General features: G+C 41.9%; 1 protein-coding gene across 5 annotated transcripts in view; it reads right to left on the reverse strand.

The window, feature by feature from the left end:
• Positions 1-23,257, reverse strand: part of crocc2 (ciliary rootlet coiled-coil, rootletin family member 2) — a 44,065-nt gene that overhangs the window by 15,159 nt on the left and 5,649 nt on the right. For 3 of the 5 annotated variants that reach the window (XM_035907517.2, XM_035907518.2, XM_087836930.1), the window contains exons 4-19: positions 14,493-14,660; positions 14,326-14,409; positions 12,808-12,911; positions 11,624-11,768; positions 11,084-11,190; positions 10,328-10,534; positions 9,309-9,426; positions 9,069-9,158; positions 8,842-8,976; positions 7,639-7,853; positions 7,344-7,526; positions 6,773-6,917; positions 6,537-6,683; positions 5,914-6,144; positions 881-1,074; positions 303-430 (exon numbers count right to left, since the gene is read on the reverse strand). In XM_035907517.2, coding sequence (XP_035763410.2) covers positions 303-430; positions 881-1,074; positions 5,914-6,144; positions 6,537-6,683; positions 6,773-6,917; positions 7,344-7,526; positions 7,639-7,853; positions 8,842-8,976; positions 9,069-9,158; positions 9,309-9,426; positions 10,328-10,534; positions 11,084-11,190; positions 11,624-11,768; positions 12,808-12,911; positions 14,326-14,409; positions 14,493-14,660 — 2,401 coding nt within the window. The remainder of the gene's footprint in view (positions 1-302; positions 431-880; positions 1,075-5,913; positions 6,145-6,536; positions 6,684-6,772; positions 6,918-7,343; positions 7,527-7,638; positions 7,854-8,841; positions 8,977-9,068; positions 9,159-9,308; positions 9,427-10,327; positions 10,535-11,083; positions 11,191-11,623; positions 11,769-12,807; positions 12,912-14,325; positions 14,410-14,492; positions 14,661-23,257) is intronic. The other 2 variants (XM_035907520.2, XM_035907519.2) reach the window with 2 other exon arrangements.

Consider the following 23,257-nt stretch of genomic DNA (forward strand, 5'->3'; position numbering starts at 1 on the left):
AATTTATAATAATATGTATTAAACTGCCTATCAGATATAACCACCGATCAACTAAAGCTGCCGCAGGGCTGTTCTGGATCGTTTCAGTTCACTTTAACCCCTGCTTATCTGATTCATGCGTATGTTTGTGCAGAGTGGTGAGACCCTGGTCAGCTGAGAAAGCAGCTCCAGTGATGCTGCAGTCCAGCTGTTGCAGAGCTCACAGCTGAAATATGGATCTCTTGTGGGTTGCTGGAAAGGCTTCACGGCCGGGGGGCTTGGCAAAGAGAACAGTGGGGTCTCTGAGGGAGAGGGCTACTCACGCGTCAAGGCCTCGTTAGCTGAAAGCAAGCCGCGCCTCTCCCCCTCCAACCTGGAGCGCTCGGCCTCCAGAGACGAGGCAAGCTTCTGGCTCTCGAACAGGGCCGTCTCCAGGGACTCCTTCTCTGCTCTGCAGCACAGTGGTAAAACGGTTTGAGTGCTGAAAAAAGACCTTTGAACCTTTTAGGTGTAGAAGGTCATAAAACCCAATAATCCATCACAAGCGTAGTTTCCAAATAAAACCATGTTACTTAAAGACTCTTGTTACACGAGACTCGCTACGCTTTAGAAAGTAAAATTTGTTTAAAAAAGTCCAAATGACCGTAAATACCCGACGGCAGTTGGTTTTATTTAAACAAACACACAGAGATACACACATGCTTTTGAGGACACTGTGCTCACTTACATTCATTCCTTACACTCTCAAACTAAACATTACTGATACAAGCCTAACTCCAATTTATGCTGAATGCAAATGCTAAAAAACAAACTGGTGAAGCTGGTTTTAAATATCAAATTGGTCCCAAACATTTCAGAGGTCCAACCACACAAACAAATACGCACAAACACACACACAGACCTCAATGCAACCAGCTCCTGCGTGAAACCACAGGCCTTTCGGTCAGCGGAATTTAGCTTGACATCCAGAGCTGCCTTGTCCTTGGCCAACTCCTCCCTGTCATGGGTAACTCTCTTTATGGCTGCGGTCTGTGTCTCAAGCTCCTTCTTGCACGCACACAGCTCCTCTGTCACAGATTGCAACTGCCTTTTGACCTGGAGACGAGCACAGGCAGAAAAAAAAACGTTTCTTTACGCAACATCGTTATAAACATTAAAATATTGCATTTGCAATTTACAACAGACTTATGACAAATACATTTTTGATTATTTTCAGCCAGAGTCTTGTTCGTGACAAGTGGGAGACAGATGGATACCCTCACCTATGGCCACGACCTGCGTGTGGCAACTGAAGGAATGAAATAAACAAAACCATGGATATAAGGGCCCACATAGCAACATTGGTATGGATTGGATCTGGCCCACACAATGTGCTTACACATGGCCCACATACCGCAAAGAATGACGGCCCTTCGGTGGCCCAGATCTGGTTTGCCAGAGGTGGCCCACACATGGGCCAGCACAAGACCAGTTGCAGACACACTGGTGGCCCTGTCATTGCCCAGAACAGTTTCAGCTCTGGCCCCAGATGTCAGCCTAATGTGTACCTTAATCAAGCCATGTAATAACAACATGTGCATAATAGTGCAAAAGTAACATGACAAAACTCTGTTCAGACAGTGAATGGACTGATTCTTATGTAGCGCTTTTCACTATCCCAGATTACTGAAAGTGTTCTATACAGCATGCCACATTCACCCATTCACACACTTTCTCTAAACCGAGTGCTTCCTAACTAAATTCATACACATTCACACTCTTGGCATGCAGACTGGAGGAGCCAGGGATCACACCACTAACCTTTCGATCAGTAGGTGACCTGCTCTACCTCCTGAGCTACAACCACCCAGTGGTAAACATGAGTAAACCCTCAATAGGTTTTGGATAAAGTGTACACTCACAAACCTGTCAAACCTGCATTTGAAACGTTGGCTACCATAGCAGTATAGTATTGCAACATGGCATTTGGATCTTCTAACTAAAATAGGAAAATAGGAACATAAATAGCGCCATCATTGCCAGACCTGGCCCACATCTGGTTGACATACACCCTGCCATGACACCGGTCAGTCAGAAGTGCCAGCTTGATGCCGGATCCGGGCCAGACCTGTTTTCTATGAGCCTGGCATAAACAGTGGCTACATTGCCAGACCTGACCCATATCTGGATGACATATGTCTTATCGTGCCAGAAGTCAGCCAGCAGTGCCGGCTTGATACCAGATCCGGGCCAGACCTGCTTGCTATGTGGGGGGCGGGGTGAGGTTCATCTGAAGGGTGTCTGGGTCAGCCTTTAAACAGGGCAACCAACATAGCCCTTCAGTGTAGAGCTGCTGCTCCTTTCCATCTGAAAACAAGTTAGCTGAGGTGGTTCAGAGATGCCTTTTGAACAACTTGTATTTCAGCGATATCCAAACAGAAGAAGACACAGGGTAGCAGAGGAGTGGAGAGAGGGACACCATGACTTCAACCAGTGGTTAGTGAAGTCCTGTTACCATCTTAGTGTCTTGAAATGAGGGGCAGATCTGACTGTGAAACCGAGGACTATCTCATGATTATACCCTGGATAATCCCCTTTTCTGACTCCAAAACTCATCACAATTTGTCAAATAAAGTTCATGTTTGATTGAATATGACCTGAAAAAAGCAATCAATTAGTAAATTGTTCCCTGAGGTCACAGAGTAGAGGAGCTGACGGCTATTTTCACACAGACATCTATATATGGAGTCTTTTTGGAACTAGAGCCGTGGCCCCCTGGAGGCCATTACAAAGATTGCGAGTTTAAATAATTTCTTTGGTTTCAGTTTTCAGACCTGGAAACTACAGTGATGTGTCTTTTGGGGAGGACAATGAACCTTTTAGGTGGGTGAACCCTGTGGAACATGAAAATTCTAGCAGAAATAAATACTAAACCACTAAAAAATTTGGCTCTAATGATTTTAAATTTCGACAGACCTCCTGCCTCGATAAACATTCATTAGGAGACAGAGCGCCCCGTAACAGTATAGTAACTGCACTGAAACATGATTCAACCGTGAAATAATGGAACTAACAAAATGTTTCCAAAAATAAATAATAAATGTCTCACACATCCTTTGTTTTAAGTTTGCAAAGTAAAGAAGTTGAAGAATGGACTGAATCACTTTGAGGGAAGATTTGTTTTTTATTTTAATTTAAAAGCATATTGATTTGCTTCTATAATAAGCACAAGAGCTTTCAGTTCATATGAGTCTATGCTGTCGGTTTCTGGGTCAGGCTTTCTCTCTCTCTCTCTGTCTTGCTCTCAGGTGAAGAGCTGGGCAGAGCAGTCGTTTCTCGGGTTTGTTTCTGCACACATGCAACTCATTACCTTCATCAGTACTAGGTACTTAAGGACCGGCTGTGGCAGTGTCTCCACCAGATCGTCGCCTCCACTTTGGTGGTAAATCGGCCAACCTCGTGTAACTGAGATTTCTGCAAGTTTCGTAAAGTAACTCTTGCGTTTGATCTGCTTCCCAGTTTACCTCCTGGAGTTCTTGCTTTACTGCTTTTGAAACCTCCCTGCTGCCTATAGTGGAGTCAAAAGACCACAGTCGGATTTGTTCTTCAGCTGCATTCATGTTTTCTGACTTTCTTTGGAAACGAGGATTTGCCAGCCTGCCTACCAGCTACCCCTCCCTTGGCTCACCCTTCTCCCCAGACAAAGTAAGATTTCTAAGCTGAGAATCATTAAGCAATCTCAGGCAACCTCACAGCTCTGGACTTCATTAACTGATTCTCTCCCATTTCAAAGATTCTCCCTGAGCTCCATTACCGCTGTTAGCAGCCACCTGAGTAACACACACCCATTTTTTCTTGTCTTACTGTGAATAAAGCTTCCCGGGTCCAACCTTAATTTTTTTTTTTTTTATACAAAATATAATACATACAATATATACATATGGAGAAAGAAGTTTTCACAGGATTCAACTCTCACAGCTTCTGTAGGAATTAAAAGGGTAGGTAGCAGCCATATGTTAAAAAGATGCACTTAATTAGTAGATCACTATTAAGTGTCAACAGCTTTTATAAAAGTACAAATTTTGTCTGATCTGGAGCATTACAGTGTGTGTTAACACACAACCAAAGCCTTCCCAGAAGTGTGAATTCACCCCAATGTCAGACTGTCTCATCTCTCTACAGCCTTAGTGTGTAAAGACTCATCGAAGTACAAGGGGGGCAAAAAAAGAACAAGTATGGCTTATTTGGAAGGGCTGGCAAGAAGAAGCCACTTCTCTACAACCAATGTGACACCACAATTTGTTCACAAACTTGCATCTTTTGACAGACACAACCAAAGGGGAGATGTTTGACCATAAGACACCGCCACTCTTGGAGAAAAATAACACAGCACAAAAATCTCATATCAACTGTCAACACAATGAAGGAGGGCTGATGATGTGATGCACCTTGCAGTCAAAGAGTCAACCACGAACTCCTCTGCATGCCAAAGCTTTTTAGAGTAAAATGTGAGGCCATCTGTATGAAAGCCAAAGCTTGGCCCAAACTGGCTCATGCAACAGGACAATGACCCCAAGAACAGCAGCAAATGTACAACAGAGTGGGAGAAAAAAATAAAGGAATCACGGTTTTGCAATGACAAACTCAAAGTTCAGGCTTCAAGACCATAAGAGAGCTGCGCATATAACACCTGCAAACCACAATGAACTGAAGCAACCCTGTAAAGAAGAGCGGGCCAAAATTCATCCACAACCATGCGGAAGACTGAAAATATCATACAAAAAAACAATCAACTTATTGTTTATATAAAGGTGATTAAAGATTAACTGGCTGTACTAAACTTGCTTTTTCACACGACATTAGTCGGGTGATTCCATATGAAGTCTTTCCAATGCTGTAACTTGTTCTGAGTAGCCACCTATCCCACATGCTGATCCAAGTCTTGAAATTTAACTTAAAAGACACTTTTGAAGTTTCCACCAGTGAATTATTAGAAAACCGGTCAAACATGCATTGCATCAATGGCTGTTTGTGGTCCTCTACATCAGAGACAATAAGTTGGTGCAGTGTATTGAAACTATTAATGGCTGCTGACCAGTGTTTAAGGCGTGATTAGTCTTATCAGTAAGTACTCAGAATGACCCTAATATACTGTACCAGTTACTGACACACTAGCACACTATATTTAACCAACCCCTGCTACTTCTAATATTTTACTGCGGCAGAATGTTTGAAAAGCAACAATCACTATAATTTGATTTTGGACCAAACAAAAAAAATGAACTCACACTAACTAAATATTAGCACACAATGTCTTTCAGCCTCTCCTTAGGTAAATATTCAAGTGGATGAATTACACCAATGTTATGGATGTGTGTAGGCCCCCAATATGGGGATGAAACATGAGCTCAGTGCGATGCACGCCGCTACAGGGTTTGCTTCATCCAACTTTGATTTATTTTTACAGATAAGCTATCTAAAAATGTTTGGATGGAATTTGTCAGATTGTTTAGGTTTGTTATATTTTTGCTCAGATCAACATGGATATCCCAGTTTCACATTCAGAACAGATAATACAGCAGGAGAGGATTCTTTTCATTCTTTAGAGGACGGAACAGGGGGATCTGGATCTGCTGAGGAAGAATGGAAATACTTTAGGTGTTAATTTATTGCTGCTTTCACCAAAACTCCTGCTGGATATTATATGTCTGTCTATTTATCTTTTCCAGTTCACATTTGTTCACCAAGGTCCTCTGCTTGTTATGTCCCAAGTTACATATAAAACACACGGTGGAGCTCTCCATATCAAATGTGAGAGGAAAAAACACAGCAGATGCATCCAGGACCTCCTATGCATTTTAATGTGACAACAAGCTCCGTGAACCTGCTGAAAGCTGTTAATAACACCAGCCAATTCTCCAAGGCGTCGGGAGCAGAGAGCGTGAGTGGCCTGACCTGCGAGCATTTCTCCATGGCCTGAGCTTTCTCCTTCTGCAGGAGACTCAGCTCTGCTTCTAGCTTCTGGCAGAGATCCTGCAAGTGGCTGTGGGAGCTCTTCAGGGCTTGGTTCTCGGCAAGCAGATCCATCATCTCCTTTTGTGCCCGCGCTGCATCCTCTCTGGCTGCTGCCCGCTCCGCCTCGGCTTCCCGTCTACGTCCACAGAGCTCCGTCTTCTCTCCTTCTGTCTGGAAGGGAAGCCAGGATATTTCATTTTACTTCCTTTCCTTCTAGTAGCAAGTCTGCTTGGTTACACCTCTGGGCACTTATTTATTTTCTAAATTAACTTTAATTTCAGCGATCACCAGGATACAAAAACTGCAGGTATAGAGTAGAGCTACATGACTTTGTGAGACCAAGAGAAATTTTCCAAGTCAATAATATCAAATAATATGCTCTTGATCAAAATCAACCCTATAGTCTTTGTATATTAGTTATATCATTTATATACTGTAAGTTTGGGAGCACCTGATGACAGATCTGTGACTCACAGTGCAGCACACAGCAGAGCAAGTTAGTCACCTCACCTCGTGCTCTCTACTTTTTTTGTATGTTATGGGGGAACTGCATGGCTACTGACCTGCAGCAGAATACGACTGAGCTCCACCTTGTCTTTTGCTAAGCCTTCACTAAGGGTGGCCATTTTGTCGAGAGAATCTTTCAGCGCAGCCTCCTGATTCTGGAGTTTGTTGAAGGCCAGTTCCTGCGCAGCACTCTGAGACTCAATCTGTGGAGTGATTCAAATAATATTAAAAGAATTATGACAGATCTCAGAGAAACTTTGCAAAACTTGCGCTGAGGAGCTGAGCTGTTAACCTTGGAGAGAGCCAGAGTGAGGCTGGCCTTGTCATCCTCCAACACCTCCTTCTGCAGGGTGATTTGGCTCAGAGCCTCCTTCACCATCACAAGCTCCCTGCGCAGATCCGAGTGCTTCCCTTCGAGCTCCTGCAAACTCCTCTCACTGAAACAGAAATTATATCACATGTTTAACTCCCCACCACTGTTCTGCTGGTCTCACACACGATCCTTTTAACAGTAATCCATCTGTACTTTAAAAAAATGAAGAAATGTTGGCATAAGTGCTGAGTTTTCTTTGTTCTATTTTTCTTGTTTTTTGTTCAATTGCATGTCCTTCTCCAATTCGCAGCTAATCAAATTTTTTAGCCCAAGAAACCCTGAAAATGGGAAAGAAAAGTATCCCTCATGCATGAGTGCAGTAATGCTATGTAAATCATTTACATTTTCATCCAAATGTCATGTGGGTGCATTGCCGGCTGGAGAATGACATGTGTTACTGATCTGAACTCTAAACAAACGGGGCTTGAAAACAATCACGCCTGTCAGGATGTGCTTTGTGTAATGGTCATTCTCTGTGATCTTGCTGTACCCTCTTTGGGCCTCCGTGTGCTGGCGTGCCAGCTGCATCTCTAGATCCTCCCTTTGCTGCCTCAGGAGATCCCTCTGTCTCTGAAGTTCTAGCGAGGAGCTCCGTAGTACCTCCATCTCAGCACGCTGGGAGTCCACTTCCTGCTGAAGCCCCGACAGCAGCTTCTCATGGCTGCTTTTTTCACTGTGTGATGTGGTGAAAGAAATAAGCAGTGGACATGAAAGAGACAAAGTATGTTCAATAGCTTTCTAAATGCCAAAATCAAAGTGTAGTCAAGAAAAAGAAGTAGAAGTACTTGGTCAGGATGTACCTGGAGATGAGCTCCAGTGAGCGGCGATATCTGTTGCTGTCCCTGAGGCTTTCTTCCAGAGCTTTTTTAGCCTCCTGACTTTCCCGCCTCACATCCTGAATCTTCTGCTCCAACTCTCTCCTCTCAGCGTCCCTCTCTTGCTGGTGTTCGCGCAGTGTATCCACTTGCTCCAGAGCAGCCCCCAAACGTGCACGTAGCTCCTGCAGGTTATATGTAAGTGTGAGTGATTGAGCTTTTTATGCTTGAAAGGCTGCAACATAAAAATTGACATGACACAGAATTACATGAGAAGAAACAATGAGAGAGACACAGACAACCATTCACACTCATTCATACCTGAAGCTGATTTAGAATCGCCAGTTCAATTCATTAAATTCTACCCATACAACGTCACATTACAACAACAGTCCCTTTAAGGTGCTTTAAGCCAAAGGATTCAAACCCCAGATTCCCCAGTTTAGACTGTGACACTTGCAGAGGATGTAAAAGTACTACATTTCCACGTTGCATCAACAGATCTTAAATGTGTTTTTCAGCCCTGAAAATTTCACATTCTCCTGGATTTGTTGAAGCTACAATGACTCAAAAATACTGCAAAAATGAACTGACTCTGAACCTGCAAAATTTCCGTTATGTGCTTTGTGGCCCTGTTACTTGGAAAATATTCAGAATGTGAAGGTATGAAAGTTTTTCATGTCTTTATTAAACACCCTAAAAACAAATCAGCTGATTCTGATCAGCTCAGCTCAGGTAGGAACTTCAGATTTCATTGATTTTTTAAGTTTACAATATGACAAATAATGATCACAGAAAAAGTAAAAAAATGAAAATAAAAATCACTTCATAGTAGCTTATAGTAGTAGTTAATGGCTTTACAGTTTTGTGTAGCTCATTCCATTTATAGGCAATAAACTATTTAAACTATTTAAAGTTCATTGTGGATAAGAGGCGCAGGTAATGTTAAAGCATGTAATCAAAGACACAAACCTGCAAAGCAAACACACTCTTAACACATAAACACATGTGTTACGTGTGTTTATAAACACAAAACTGTTATTACAAAGTGGGGAGATTGTTGTTTCTTTGAAATTACATACTACAAGTATATGCCCAGAAGTTTGACTTTTGCAGATATAAATTAGAAGAAGCGCACAGACTGTGTGTATCACACTAAGATAACTGTTATACCTGTGTTTGTTTCTGGTGTTTGGAGATAGCGTTCTGTACTGATATCACAGTAGCGTTCCTAAGAGGAGAACGGCCACGAAGAGGCGAGGATGACACACTCTCAGGGCCACAGCCGTCCCCCTCACTGCTCACTAACTATAAAGAAATTATAGTAAAAATAAAAGGCATTATTGACTTCATTGCATAACAGCTACACAATCTAATTCACTACTTTGTTTTGTTCCGACCTGGTGAACATGGTGTAAAATCTTTTGGAGGGCATGGATCTCTGTGTGGAGTATTTCCATCTCTGCTTTATCCTCGGTTCGCCTTGTCTCCTGAGCAGGAAACCATTTAAGTCAGATAAGCAGCGTACATGGAGTAAGTCTGACATTCCCCAGACTGCAGCCCTCTAGACTAGGAAGTTATGGACTTTATCAAGCCTCAGGTCCAGACTAGAGCCAATTTAGCTATCTGTCACCTCCTACCATATATTCCCAAGGTCCTACCATCCTGTCCAGACTGATCTGCATGGTGTTGAGGCTGGCATCTTTCTCACTGTTCTGGCTTTGGAGGTGCTTCATTGTGTCGCTCAGTTCCAGGATTCTAGATAGACCATGAAAAGAGGGTTCAGGAGAGTTCAGGAGACATCAAGGAGAAGACAGAAAGAGACTGGGATGTACTCCTCCCTCTAGACCATCAACACTATCATGTTCTGCTCATAGTCCACAAGAGATGGCACAAAAGACTTGATTCCCATTACTAGATAAAAGAACTAGATTTACTCCATATATAAAGGTTTGGGGTTTCATCAAGTGGATTATACTTGTCTTTTGATTCAGGTATCGAAAAATAAGAATTCCCTAAATGATCAAACAATCGCACTGCACATGACCTTGAAGCCAGTATTCCTGTTTCAGTTTATGAAAATGGAATAGTGACGGCCCAGGGCAGTTAGTCTAACCCACAGATTGAGTTTCTCAGTTACTATATTCAGTCTGAAACCAGCGGTGGATGGTCGTTAAACAAAATGAAGGTAACCATAGGACATTTTCACAAAGGAACACAAGAACCACATTAAGTTAAAAGACAGACATGGTAGATTTTTTTTAGGTATGTTGCTTTTTGAGAATAAAGTCAATAAAAAGTTGAACTGTCAGGAATAAAGCTGAGCTGAAAAAATAAAAGTTTAAAGAAGAAGAGTTTTGGCATTTTAAGAATAAAGTTAAAGCTTTGAGAGAAAAAGTAAAAAGTCAATATTACACTTTACATTTCAAGAATAAAGTTAACTCAGTAGATTTCACCTCGTTTTCATCATCTTGACATCTTAAACATCTCAACTTTGTTCTTGATATTAATATTGACATCCCGACATTAATCCTGAGATGTTGACTTGAACTTTAACATTTTGTACTTAATCTTGACACGTCAACTTTAATCTTGACATTCATCTCAACATTTCAACTTTGGTCTCGACATCTTTTTTTGGACTTGGGGAGGCCTTTACCTGGAATTGAGTTTGACTTTCTCTGCATCGCACTGAGCCTGAAGCTGCATAGCCTCTTTCAGCTTGTCCTTCAGCTGCCTCTCCAGAGCGGACATCTCCACACCACCACAGGGGCTTCCTTGTGTTACTCTGGCCTCTAAATTCATACAGGCAGCGTGCAGCTGCCGGCTAGCTGCGACACACTCGGTACGCATATCAGACAGAGTTCTGTTGAAAATAAGGATTGCAGAATGTGTTATGACATTTGAAATTATTAAAAGCATAAGAAAAGCGGATGATGGTTACATTCAGTTGCAAACTTTTATCCTATTTTTTTTTTTAAAAAGTCGCATTAAAAGATGATGAATGTCTCTCATGATTAAGCTCTGAGAACAGAGCTCTCTTTGAAGTGTCTTAAGTTTAAGTTGCAGCTCAGCATCTGACATGACAAAGCTGTCTATGAACTGAGCACTGACTATAAAAGCAAAGTACTCTACAATACAGTGGTTCAGCACTGTAGAAGCCAAGTCTCCCTGAAGACAACAGCTTAGCTTCGTCCTGATGGATGATTTTAACAGTGAGTGCAGGCACCTTGAGCAGTATTTCCCCACAGTGAGAAACAATAAGCAGGGGCCAATGACCTTGTTGACCTGCTCCACTTTGATGTGTGGCTGAGAGAGGTGGATTGTCATCACAGTCGTGAGACTCACAGGAGAAGGTGGGGGTTTTGTGGAATTCTGACTTGCTGGAGGGATTCTGGCAGCACGCCACACTCACCTGTCAGTGAACGTCCTTAGCTGGGTGAAACTGCTCCGCAGGGAGGCGGCCTGGCGCCACAGCGCTCTGACATGAGCCTGTTCCCGACTCAACCGGGAGGCGCACGTCTGCAGAGACAAGCAGCAAACCGGAGTAGAACCTGGCGTTAAGGTGGTGTGGGCTGCTTATAGCAACCTTTAATTTTATTGAGATCCCAAGCAGATGCAATAATAGAACTCCTGGACTCACGCTGGCAAACATACAAATAATTGGATTTCCCTGAATCAACAGATGTAGCCCATTTACAGCACGAACGCCAGATTGTTTGCACAAAATTTTCCTCCCCCTCAGCAGTTGGAATGTTTTCACAGGAAACAACAACTCAAAAATCATAGCAGTGAAATGAACAGGGAATGAGAATGAATTGACAAAACTGGCTATGAATGGAATTCCTACCCCATGTGAACTCAACAGGAGTTTAATTGCACAATCTCTATACAGAAAGGGATGAACCCTGTTGCCTTTCTGCCTCAAGCACCTCATTCCTGAGGTTTTTCTCACCTCTTGCTCTCTCCGCAAACGATTATCACACGACTCGGCATCTTCACGGGCCTTCCATAAGCTCTCGGTTAGCCCCTTGTTGACAGTGCCCACCTGGTCCAGCTGTTCCCGCAGCATGGAATTCACTTGGCTGAGGCTGGCACTCCTGGAAAAAACCCATCGTATGACAAAGTGACAAATAGCCGTGTTGACAGCCTCCTATAAACCCTGTCACAGAACCCAAACTTCTTATAGTCAGCATTATCACTCAAACATATATTTCTTTTAGATCCACACTTGCCAGCTGCGCTTACAGGGTAAACATGTGTGACAGTTTTACAATATCTGTGTTGAATAAGATTTAATATCAACCAGATCTGCCTGTAGAGTCATTTACCAAATGTTTACATCATTCTCACACTCAACACACACCCTCTTACAGTAAAGCACGCTACATTGTTTTGCTTGGTTATCTGTCTGAGAGGCAGCCAAACCCTTGTTTGCATGAATGGGATGATATCGAGTTAAAAGGGAACTGACATGTGAGGAAAGAGGGATTCAATAATGAGGACTTGTAAGTAGTAGCTGTGGGACTTATCTCTACACTATACTTATATTACACAAAGTGCTAAAGTGAACAGAGCTTGGTAACTCTGCAATAAGTGAGATATTTAGGCAATAAAAATGATTGATTGCTGGCAGACTTTGCACCACGGGTATTTCAAATAAAGCTCCATAATTGTATAAATCACCGGGCATTAAAATCTGGCCTCGGCTCCAGAGGTTGGCCCACGTTTAATGTGGAGCATTATTAAAATGTTCTGGAGAACAGAGTCAACACAGTCCCACTAATTTTCTCTGACAAATTGGATGCCGAGGTCATTTGCCAAGGGCAGGTTTCAGCCTCTCCCTTGCAGCACGGGGAAAGGAAGAACTGCAGGGAAGCTCGAGTGACTGCTGGGAATATCTCTGATCCAAACATTTCTCAGAAATATTTCAACTTGATTTCTGCTTCTCAAGATGAAACAGAGAAAGAAAACAGAAGCAAATTTCTTGCATCCCTCCCTTCTGATACAGCTTTTCTGATTTATGGATTTTTACTTTGTGCACTTTTTACAGTGTTATGTATTAATTATGAGTAGAAGACACATTTTTTATTGTCTGTGTAACATGGGTACCTCCACTGCATAGTGCCCACCACTCACCTTTTCTGTTCCTCTTCCAGCTGAGCTGACTTATTCTGGATAGCTATGTTGAGATCCTGCTCAACCTGCTGCAGGTACTCGACTTTGTCTAGGTGGCCCTGCAGCTGAACAAACACACAAAACTACTACGGGCATCCTGATAACCATGAGGCCATATACAAAAATCACCATAATTACAGTGTACTAATCAAAAGTCTCTGCGTGGGCTTTGCAATTTGATACATTTAAGTGCATTTGAATAAAAGTGGGACATAATAAAGTTTACCTGTGTGTCTAAAACAGCTTATACACTATATAATGCAGTACATTTAGTGTTTGACATTTTCCAGGGGTAAAAAACAATGCCAATAAATGCAATTCCTCTAATGGCCACTTGAGGTTAGCACCAAAAGTGAGCTAAAATTTACAGCCTGGTATCTTTGATTTATAGGTGTTCCCACACGGGCGGCTTTAGCCAATCATTGCCCTCAGGCCTCAGTGAAATCAGTGCACTTAACCTCAGCCATTTTTAAAAAAATCATTTTATCATTTTCTTGCTTACTGTGAGGTACAGACCACCCAGGAAGATTGTGCTTAACTTTTGGTGAGGGAAATTGTAGTGTTTTATTTATATTACTTATCACTAATTAGAAGATGTTGTGTTTGTGCATCTGTACAATTTCTGGACATGGCTTGTTTACAAAGCTTGTTAGTGCTAGCTAATAAAATTCAAAATAAGGTTACTCCTGCATCCAAGAAAAGCAACATGGAGCAGACAAAATGCTAACACTAAAGCTTCAGTGTTAAAAACCAGTGGGTCACGGAGGCTACGTCCATCTTTTATAGAAATGGAACTAAAAAAGTGGTACTTTCTGAAAGCAAGTCCACAGAGCAGAGAAGTATCAAAAATCTAACTTTGCCCAAGTTAACAGCTGTCAAAGATCACACAAAAACGGAGTCTACTGCTTATTAAACAGTGAACTCATTAGTAATGGTGATACTGTATATTGAGTATTAAAGTGGTATAGGTAAAATACCAATATTTGCTGAAACACAATACATTTACAATATGCTCATTTGTCTGAAAACCTAAATGTGATTCTAAAATAAATTCCAGATGGAGTTATAATAGCTGATAGTTTTAAATTATATTTAAATTAATTTTGAATAATTATTTTGTGTGAGATTAAAAAGGGCAAAAATGTAAAACATTACTTTTTTAATTATTTAACTGTAATGCAATTGTGATAATAATTAAGACTGAATTTATCAATATCACCCAGCATTGTGCCACATTCCTTCTTTATCAGGCAAGATCATTTGCATTTGAAATTTATAAAAAACAAAGAGCTTTATAAGATTGTTTTAAACATGCATCATCAGCTTAACAGTCAGTTGGGTGTAAGGAGCAGATGAACCTCTAGATGACTCTAGTAGGCTTATAAAACTTAAATTTTAATTTATACCGAAGCAGTACTGATTCTAGTACTGTCGTAAAAACACACCAGTACTGATTCTAATACTATTGTAAAAACACACCAACAATCTCATCTTTTCAGTTTCCGAAGTCTTCTCCAGAACTTGCTCTTCAAGTTCCCCACATCTCTTCTTATACTGAATCACCTTATATAAGACAAATGCAAGGTTAGGAAGCTTCAAGGCATACATGTAGAGGTGTCTAAACTGTGAGATCCATTTCTAGCTACCTTGGTCTGCAGCTTCTGAACAAGTTGGACTTGTCTCTGTTGGGCTTCCTGATAGGCCAGCAGTTTTTGCCTATAGGCTCTCTCCTTGTTCTGTGTTTGCATGGCTTCTGTTGATACACTGTGCTGGTCTGAGTCCACCGCTGGCTGCAACATCAGTATCTGATCGAGCTGGAGTAGAGCAACAAACAAATACAACAAAGGAGCCTTAGAAGGATGCGTTGTGCACATCACACATGGCCTTTGAATTCATTTACCAGTTTATCAGAAGGACTTTGAGAAGTTTCAGAAGTCTTTTCTCTATAAAACCTAAACTTTCCTTTATTTACAGAGTTTCAGAGAAGCCTTGAACTCTCTCTGCTGTATGGTACTCACTGTAAAATCACCCACTATTCATAAAGACAGGAGTTTTTGCAAAGTGCAACAAAAGGCTACCTTAATATTTATTTATTTTATAGACTATTACTATTGTATTCCTGTTTACTGCAGACACAGAAGCAGTAAAGTTCAGGTATCTCAGGTGTTTTGTTAGTGAGTGGGGGAAGAATGGAGCAGAAGGAACAGTGCAGTAATATGGATGGAGCTTGGGCTTTCATTGCTCCATCATGACCTAAACTGCCAGTTAAGGTAGTTTCGGGCGTCCAACTGGGAAGCAATCCTGGATTATGTCTCTTTGCTGCTTTGGGAATGTGTCAGAGTTTCCCTCCTGGACAGCTTAAGGAGGTAACTGGGGAGAAGGAGGTCTGGACACCTCCGGTTAGACTGCTGCCTCTGCAACCTGGACTCAGATATGTGGCAGAAAATAGATGAATGCAGGTCTATCTTATATAATCAGTAGCTACTGTATAAAATATTCACATAATTTGTCATGGACCCGGTTCCGGGGACTCGGGGTGGACTATAATTATTATAATTATTATTATTTTGTGATGTGTGTGTCTTCTGCACAATGCTGTCATGTCTGTGTTCCACTTATTGTATGTGTAGGCAGGGTGTGTGTGTGTGTGTGTATATGTGTGTGGCTGTAGGATGGATGACAGGCACCTGCAGGCCTAATGGGTGTGGCCCTGCTGGCCACACCTGAAGTCCCTGACACACACCTGCTGCTGATCAGGGCTCGTCGGGGGAGCTATTTAGGAGAGAGCTCCCACCGGCACGGGATCATTGCGTTACATCCCAAGTTAGTGTGTGTCAGTGTACGGTAATGCAGCTCGTGTATGCCCGCGGGGGTCAGTGTTGACGGCTGCTTCTGTTATTTTCCTGCAGGCGGAACGAGGAACCAGAAGGACAGCACGCACAGGGTGTGCAGGAACACGACAGCGGGGAGCACGAGCACGGACGTCGGAGGGGAACACACACATGGGAGTCTAGGAAGCAACGGGAATTTTGTATGCATCTGTTATTTACCTCACTGTAAACAAACGCACTGTCTTCACTAAAGAGTCCAGCTTTCGGGTCCTCCTTCCACACATCCCCACGGTCTGCCAGGGCAAACCGTGACATAATTTTCCATTTTCCTATGGTGTCAAACTCATTTCTTTTGTTGTGTTCTGATATTTTCTTATCTGCCTCAAACAAGCCAAAAAGCCGCTGTTCCCTGCACCTCTCTCCACCTCCTCTTCATGTCTTCCTCATCCTGGTCGTTCAGAGAGCCTCATCTAAGTCTCCATCTGCTTCATCTTCATCAGCATTGTCTAGACTCATACCAGTACCCAGCTCTGCCATGCTGTCTTAGACTCAATCACCATTACGCGGTTTCTGTGGTTTTGAGTATTACTGTTTTCAGTAAAGTATTTCAAAGTATTCAAAGTATTTTAGCTCACTGAAATACATTCCAAACCAAAAATGTCACATTTTGATTGGCTTTACAATTTTCTAAAGAGCAGCAGTATTAAGCTAAAGACAGAGTAGGGGTGATAATATCAATACTGTCCTGGCCTTGCTCATTGTGGAATCTCATTTTCTCTCCCGTATCTGAAATCCAAATGTCCTGTAACCTCTCAACCCCATACAACCTAAACTCCCTGTGCACCACCCACTCTCTATGCTGGTGCCAGACACCCTGTCCTCACTAATACAAACCACATGGCCCTAGAGCACTACAACACACTGCGTGCCTCTAGCTGCCCTTGCCGACTTCTCATTTAAAAAGAGATGAAGAGAGTGAGAGCAAGCGAGCGAGCCCCCCTCCCCTGCAATACACTCCAAACCACCATCCAAGCCCGTCAAATCAACCCTGCGACCCACTCCCTCCCTCTTCTCTTCTGTACCTCATCTCTTCTCTCGGTGCTTAATCTCTCCAGCAGGCTCCAAGAGAGCCAAGACAATAGTCTCAGTGTTCAACACTGGACCCAGCCACTTTGCCACCATTATTAACACATTTTCAAATGCCCTTTTCAGAAATTTATACTACAAACTACACTTACGGTCATCACGCACTTGGCTCTGTGCTTTTGGTGTTTTTCTCTGAGGACATGGGGAGCACAAAAACTTCTTTTACTGCCCGTTGTTGAGGTGACAGCTTTAGGGACTGAGAAGGGAGGAACAACATGGGCGGAGTGTTTGAAACGCACAGCACTGCAGCAGCTGTGTTTAAAGGGACTCCTGGAAACAGCTGTGTGTGGAGCATTGGTGATTATGCATCTTTTCAAGTATTTTGGCACAACTAAAGCAATAACACTGACTTACTAACAAGCATGCACTTTATAAATACTACAGGATATGAGCGCCATGTATATTCGGTGCCATGTGATGCTGAAACTGTAACTCTCGTAGCCACATCAAAAAGAAATCCAACACTGTGATAAAAAGAAACATAAACAAACAACAACAGCAACAAAAAACATCCATTACTTCAATATACACGGTGCAGAATGCAGGATTCAGATAAAGGATCCTGGTAAATTCAGGCACTACAATAGATGGGTGATATATCTTCATGCCTCTTGTCTATGCACGCGCATAAGGATCCTATACATGTATAATTTGAGCCTTGCATTTCTTTTATTCTACAACAGTACTGAACCACTCTATGCACTAATACGTAGAGATTTGTAGCAATGTCCCAACAACCAATTTTGGTGAGTAATACCTGAAAAATGAAGCAAACTTAGAATTGCCAAAAACTGCAGTGGCCACTTGAGGACCCAAAAGTGAGTCAACCCTCATGGATGCCATGTTAATATGTTCAACTTAACAGCAGAAATATACAATTTTACAGCCTGCTACAATAAGCTGATTTAGTTTGCTAATATTGTTTTGTTCTTTCATGACAATAACAATAATAAAAACCACAAAAATTGATGTTCCAGATTCCCAGTCAACCCAACTCTTTGACTCCTCAACCAGCACAGCAACTCTTCATTTCTGTTAAACATTTGGGTTTTATTACATCAGGATCCAGTTGCATGGATAATTCTTTAATGTTTTTACTACCTCTTTTAATCACTTCCCTTATAGATGAGAAATGTTTTCTTGGGGGCACCTACTTTAAGCTGCTAATAGTTATTTTCCCTATCACTGCTACAAATCATTGAGTTGGACTAATTTTTCATAATCACTCGTTGCTACGTTGTTGCTAGTCTCATTCTGTGCAGATTGATTGGTGCACCAACACAGGTAGCTACAGCCAAAAGCTGCCACACCAACAGCTGCTAATTTGACTTACTAAACTGGATCCCTTAACCGGGTTTGTCACGTTCAGTCTGTCCTAGAAGTTTGTGGCTTAGTTCTTGTCTATGAAATTCTAGCTTTTTTATTACCCTGTGATTTACCCTTGTCATCTAAACATGATAATTTCTAGTTTCACAAAACCAAGATGCAATGGCCAAAATTCTGACATTCAGTGTTCAAAATGACTACTTTAAAGTCAATGGGTAACATCATGGTGACTATATTCATCTTCTCCATATGCATATTCAGTAATTGCATGGTCGCGAATTGTCCTCTCACAGCAGTTTAAACAGTGTTTTGCAGGCAAATCTGTAGTAAAGATGTAAATAATTGTACTTATTGGAATGATAAGTACATGATAAGTACATTCCAAGAAAACTCACTGTGTCTGAAACTGGAATTAGCATAGTATTAGAGCATTAGTTCAAGTTGCTGGATGAGCTTGAAATGATGATCATGTCTGAACCCTGGATTAAATGGGACTGAGAATTTAAACACACCTAAAGCTGCAGTATGCAAACTATCAGAACACTCATATCACAAGCTCTAATGTAGAACACCGCTACAGCTTTATCAGGACTTCAGGAATATCAGGACTCTTCTATTTTCTGGACTTCATTGACTTTCTAAAAAATAAAATACGTGACCATTAAAACTAGATTTGCTTGGATTAAGCCCCTTAGAGCTTGAAGGTCAGGAAAACACAGATTTTCTTTAATTTAGTCAAACTGTCTTTTATTTATAAAGCACAAGAAATTAATTTCCATCAGCATCTGTCCCTGTTTAGGCTGCACCATCCCTACCACCCAACTACCTGATGTACCCAATGACCAGGCGTCCCTGGTAACTCCTTAAGGGCCCCACCCTACCCTGACACCGAGGGTTGTTTGTGCTTTTTCATACATGGCTGCAGCACATGGGCTTCTTGCCAGCGCCTCGCCCTTACTCCACAAAATACAGAGATGACGCTTTTTTATAGTTTCTCCCCAGTCAGCTGTAAAGCAGGAGGCCAGGGGCTGCTCCGGATTAACCATGCTCCTTGCAGGAAGCTCCCAGGAGGGTGCCATAACAGCCTGGTGTGTAGAACCCCACCACTGCTTAACCCTCCTACACCACCATCTATTCCCTTGCTCTGCTTGCATCATTAATTCTCATCGGTCACATCTCCAAGTGAGCTTGAACTCATTGTCCTTCACAACACACGCATACGGTGGTGACTGTAAAGCCAAAGAGAGAAGCAAGTAATCCCAGTCCTCCCTCTGCACTAACTCGGGGCTTACAGGGCTTACCGTGGGCCCAGAATTGCGCTCGCTTAACACCCATGCTATTTATGATCTGCTTCAGAGCACAATCACCCTCGATCAACTTTCATGATTCCCTAAAGTGAGCTGAACCCAATCCTAACATAGCTCTGCTCTTTGAGGTCATCTACTGCCATTCTGCAATAATGCCAAAAATGCAATTTATACAAAAACCAGCCTTTATGTCATGGTATACTTTATTCCTCCATATGGTCGCTTTGAGTCCTTTTCTTTTCTTCTTTTTAATTTCCAAGTATCTGTTTCTTGAGCCTTCCTTATGGCTCCAAAGTGTAAGACTTTTCAGGCCCTTAAAATGTGCTTTGAATTAGAGTTTTTATACTTCTTGATATTTATGATTTCTGCCACTCCTTGTATTGTCTCTTTTGATAAATATTTCAGACAACATCAAGGGATAATCTTGCTTTGATTCATCTGCCAGCAAGCAACAAGAGAATCATTTTCAAGGCCCTTGTGAAGTCTTTGGTGTTTGTGCCAAAACTTGCTGCCTTGCTCATGTGGTATAAGATCAGAATCCAGCCCATTCAGTTAGCATCTCAGGATTGCAATATCTTCTCACTGACCTAATGTAATTACATTTGGGTATCTGATAACTATCTATCTGATAAAGTATCTTGGGAAGCGTATTCTCTCGTTTTCTGCTATATGACATTGTGAATTCATACCTGTTTTTCAACAAAGATATAAATTTTCTGCCTTATCCAGGAACTATTTCACAACCTCAGTCTTCTTTTCTTTCTATCTGTGGTTCACCCAGGGCGACATCTGGCCGTGAGTGCGCACTCCAGCCAGCATGTGAAGGGTTACAGCTGCAATCGTTTTCTCTGGCTTGGCCTGGACCCAGAGGCTTAATAAAGGGAATTAATGGAGTGCACTATCTGTCAGATTCCTAAACACAGCTGGAGCGGATGTCCATCGCCCCCAAGCTGCCCAAAAACTTACTGTCCTACTTGAACAGCTCACCCGCTCCTCCCTCCCCTCAAATTACCCCCTGAGTGCTGACTCTGTGAAAGAGCCCCAGCTGATTGTGAAAGCTGTTTATGTATCATCACTGACAGTAATTACACAATGTGGGATAACAAACAAGGAGAATGGAAGGAAAAGAGGAGGGACTGCTGAGAGCATGTTACCATAGAGTGAACTTTTGGGTCATGGGGACAGCTGCTGTGATGGCCTGTAAGGGATACAAGTGATCTGTGTAAAAATGGCAAACTCATAATACAAGCTTAGTGCTCACAAACACGCGGCTGGTCTTGCACTGCTTAACACAAATGTGTCCAGCAAGGACAATGCAATTCAAAACCTACACATACATACATAAACTCAATCAGTACAGACTTTACATCTGATTAGAGATCTCTGACATGTGAAAAAGAGCTGAAAAGTAGGCTTTATGTCTGACTTTAAAGTTAGGTAACATGAGAAGCAGAAGAAATGTCAAAGGCTACGAGGTTTAATGGAATACTTTCATCAAAAAATTCAGTCTTCAGGAGGGCTTTTAAGCATTTTCTTTCTCTGGGGAAAGTAATTAATTTTTACAATTTTGAGACAGTCTGACTTTCTGGCTGTTTTCCATTCAAATTGCAGCATAAATGAATGGGTTTGTGCCAGCAGGAAAAACAAACTAGGAACAGAGGGGGGTAGAACAGTAAAAGAAGACAGTAATACAATCCTTAAAAACAGACTTTATCTCTTTGACAGGGTTCTTACGGAGAGACCCGGGGGATTTAAAATTCCACAGGGCACTGGCAAATGGCAGTTGGTGTCAGAAATCATTCAGCATGAGTTATCTTTATCCAACTGACTGCCACACTGCAGTACTGTGCAGGCAATCTCTAAGTATTCAGGAGTAGGGTATGGATGTCCGTGTCTGAGAAAATGCACATTGGCAGGCCTCCAAAAGCAACACAGAAGGTTCAGAATTCACCCCAACATGTTCTCCAACCTCCTGAGGCCATCCAACGCACAAACTAGGTCAAGGTTTATCCTGGTTCAGGTGCAATTTTCTGGGGTCACCAGTGATCGCGAAGAGTGACTTAACAGAGACACAGAGGAAGGCTTTAAGAGTCCAGGTGTGACTTCACCAGCACTATGTTAACAGTCTTCTGTCAGCTCAGAGCCTTAAGGAAAGCTTGGTAAAATGTATGTTTTTGAATTGTCACAAACTTTGTTCAACTGACTTGGGCCACAAACATTATGATATAGAGACACAGCACTCAAAGAACCCTTAAATCTACAGGGGAAACGAAACAGATTGTGGCACTTGTTTTTCACGTGTGGTTTCAAGATATAGGTGGGTGAAATTCTCTCGTTTTTGGCATTTTTATTACTCTGGTGGAATTAGGCAAATGCTGGCACACTGGATTGAGCAATGAATGAAGTTGGAATGTTGTGTAACAGAAGTAGAACTTCAGTAAAAAAAGAAAAAAAAAAAGAAAAAGGCTTTTAAAACTTTATTTGATACACTTTTATTCCTGCTAAGAGAAGTCTGGACCAGCTCCTTATCCACTCAAGAATCATACTTGAGGATGCTTATGAGTTTGCCCAACTTGTTGACTCGTATTTGTGAATTGGACAAGGGATTTGACCTCAGCTTGAAGCCCCCCACGTTGTCCTGTGAGTGGTGCTTCGATGGTATGCATTATTAGGACAATTGTTAACCCTTTAAAGCCTCAACATTGAAATAATTACAAGAAAATGAGCTTATTTTGAAATCGAAATGCTCATTAAACCTTGTTATGATATTTTAAATAATAATTTGCATATATTAGTTATAATTGTATTGCTTAAAATATATATATTTGGCAGTTTAACTTGTTTGTTGGTTGTTTTTCATTTTTTCGGGGGCAGGGGGCAGTGCAGTGAGAGCTTGGTTCCTTTAGTTCATCTTTGTTCCAATCGCTGATGGACTCTGGCAGAACTGCCCTTTAACACTGATTCTGATGATAACTATGGACAGAAATTCAAGGTGCAATTTCAAGATTTGTTGGTTTCAGGGTCACATCTTTTATTTTTATCGACGATGTGACTTCATCAATCTATGAAGGCAGGGGTTTGATGCCAAATGTGAAGTGGCTGGAATGAGGATTAGCACCTCTATGTCTGAGGCCAGAAAAGGGTGGAATACCCACAGTGGCTTAGGACGAGTTCCTATTCAAGTGGAGAAGTTCATGTGTCATGGGGTACACGAGTCAAGGAGACAGGAACAAGAGACTGACAGATGGATTGGCACATCATCTGCATGGATGTAACTATTGTACCTGTTGTAGTGAGGTAATTATGATGTGATTCTTTTAAAAACAATCAGAGGTAAAGACATTCTGTACTTAAGTAGAAATGCTAGTTTCTGTTTGTTGGCATGGCCAAATAAATTGGTGTATTTGAGATTTGTCAACTATTACTTTTGTGTTTATACCACCTATTACCTTTTGGTATTCAACTCTGGAGTTATTTAAGTTTTGGCCTACCACTGTGGATATTGTGTATGTGTGGATATGGATATGTGTACATTGGAAAGGTGGCCTCTTCAGAGACAGAAAATCTCAAATACTTCCTCGGGAGTTCAGTCATTCAGGAGAGGCTTAGAGTACAGCATTTCCCCCTTTACTTTAAAAAAGAGACAACCCAAAGAGGGCTAAGCATCTGATTAAGATGCTTCCTGAGCACCTCCCAGGTGAGGTTTTTTTGCCATGTCCCACAGGAGGAAGACTCTGAGACTCTCAGACCCAGGACACACTGGAGAGATCGAGTCTGTCGTCTGATCTTGGAATCCCTCGC

The sequence above is a fragment of the Neolamprologus brichardi genome, chromosome 23, assembly GCF_056152115.1.
Source record: "Neolamprologus brichardi isolate AB-2024 chromosome 23, ASM5615211v1, whole genome shotgun sequence".
NCBI classification, from domain to species: Eukaryota; Metazoa; Chordata; class Actinopteri; order Cichliformes; family Cichlidae; genus Neolamprologus; species Neolamprologus brichardi.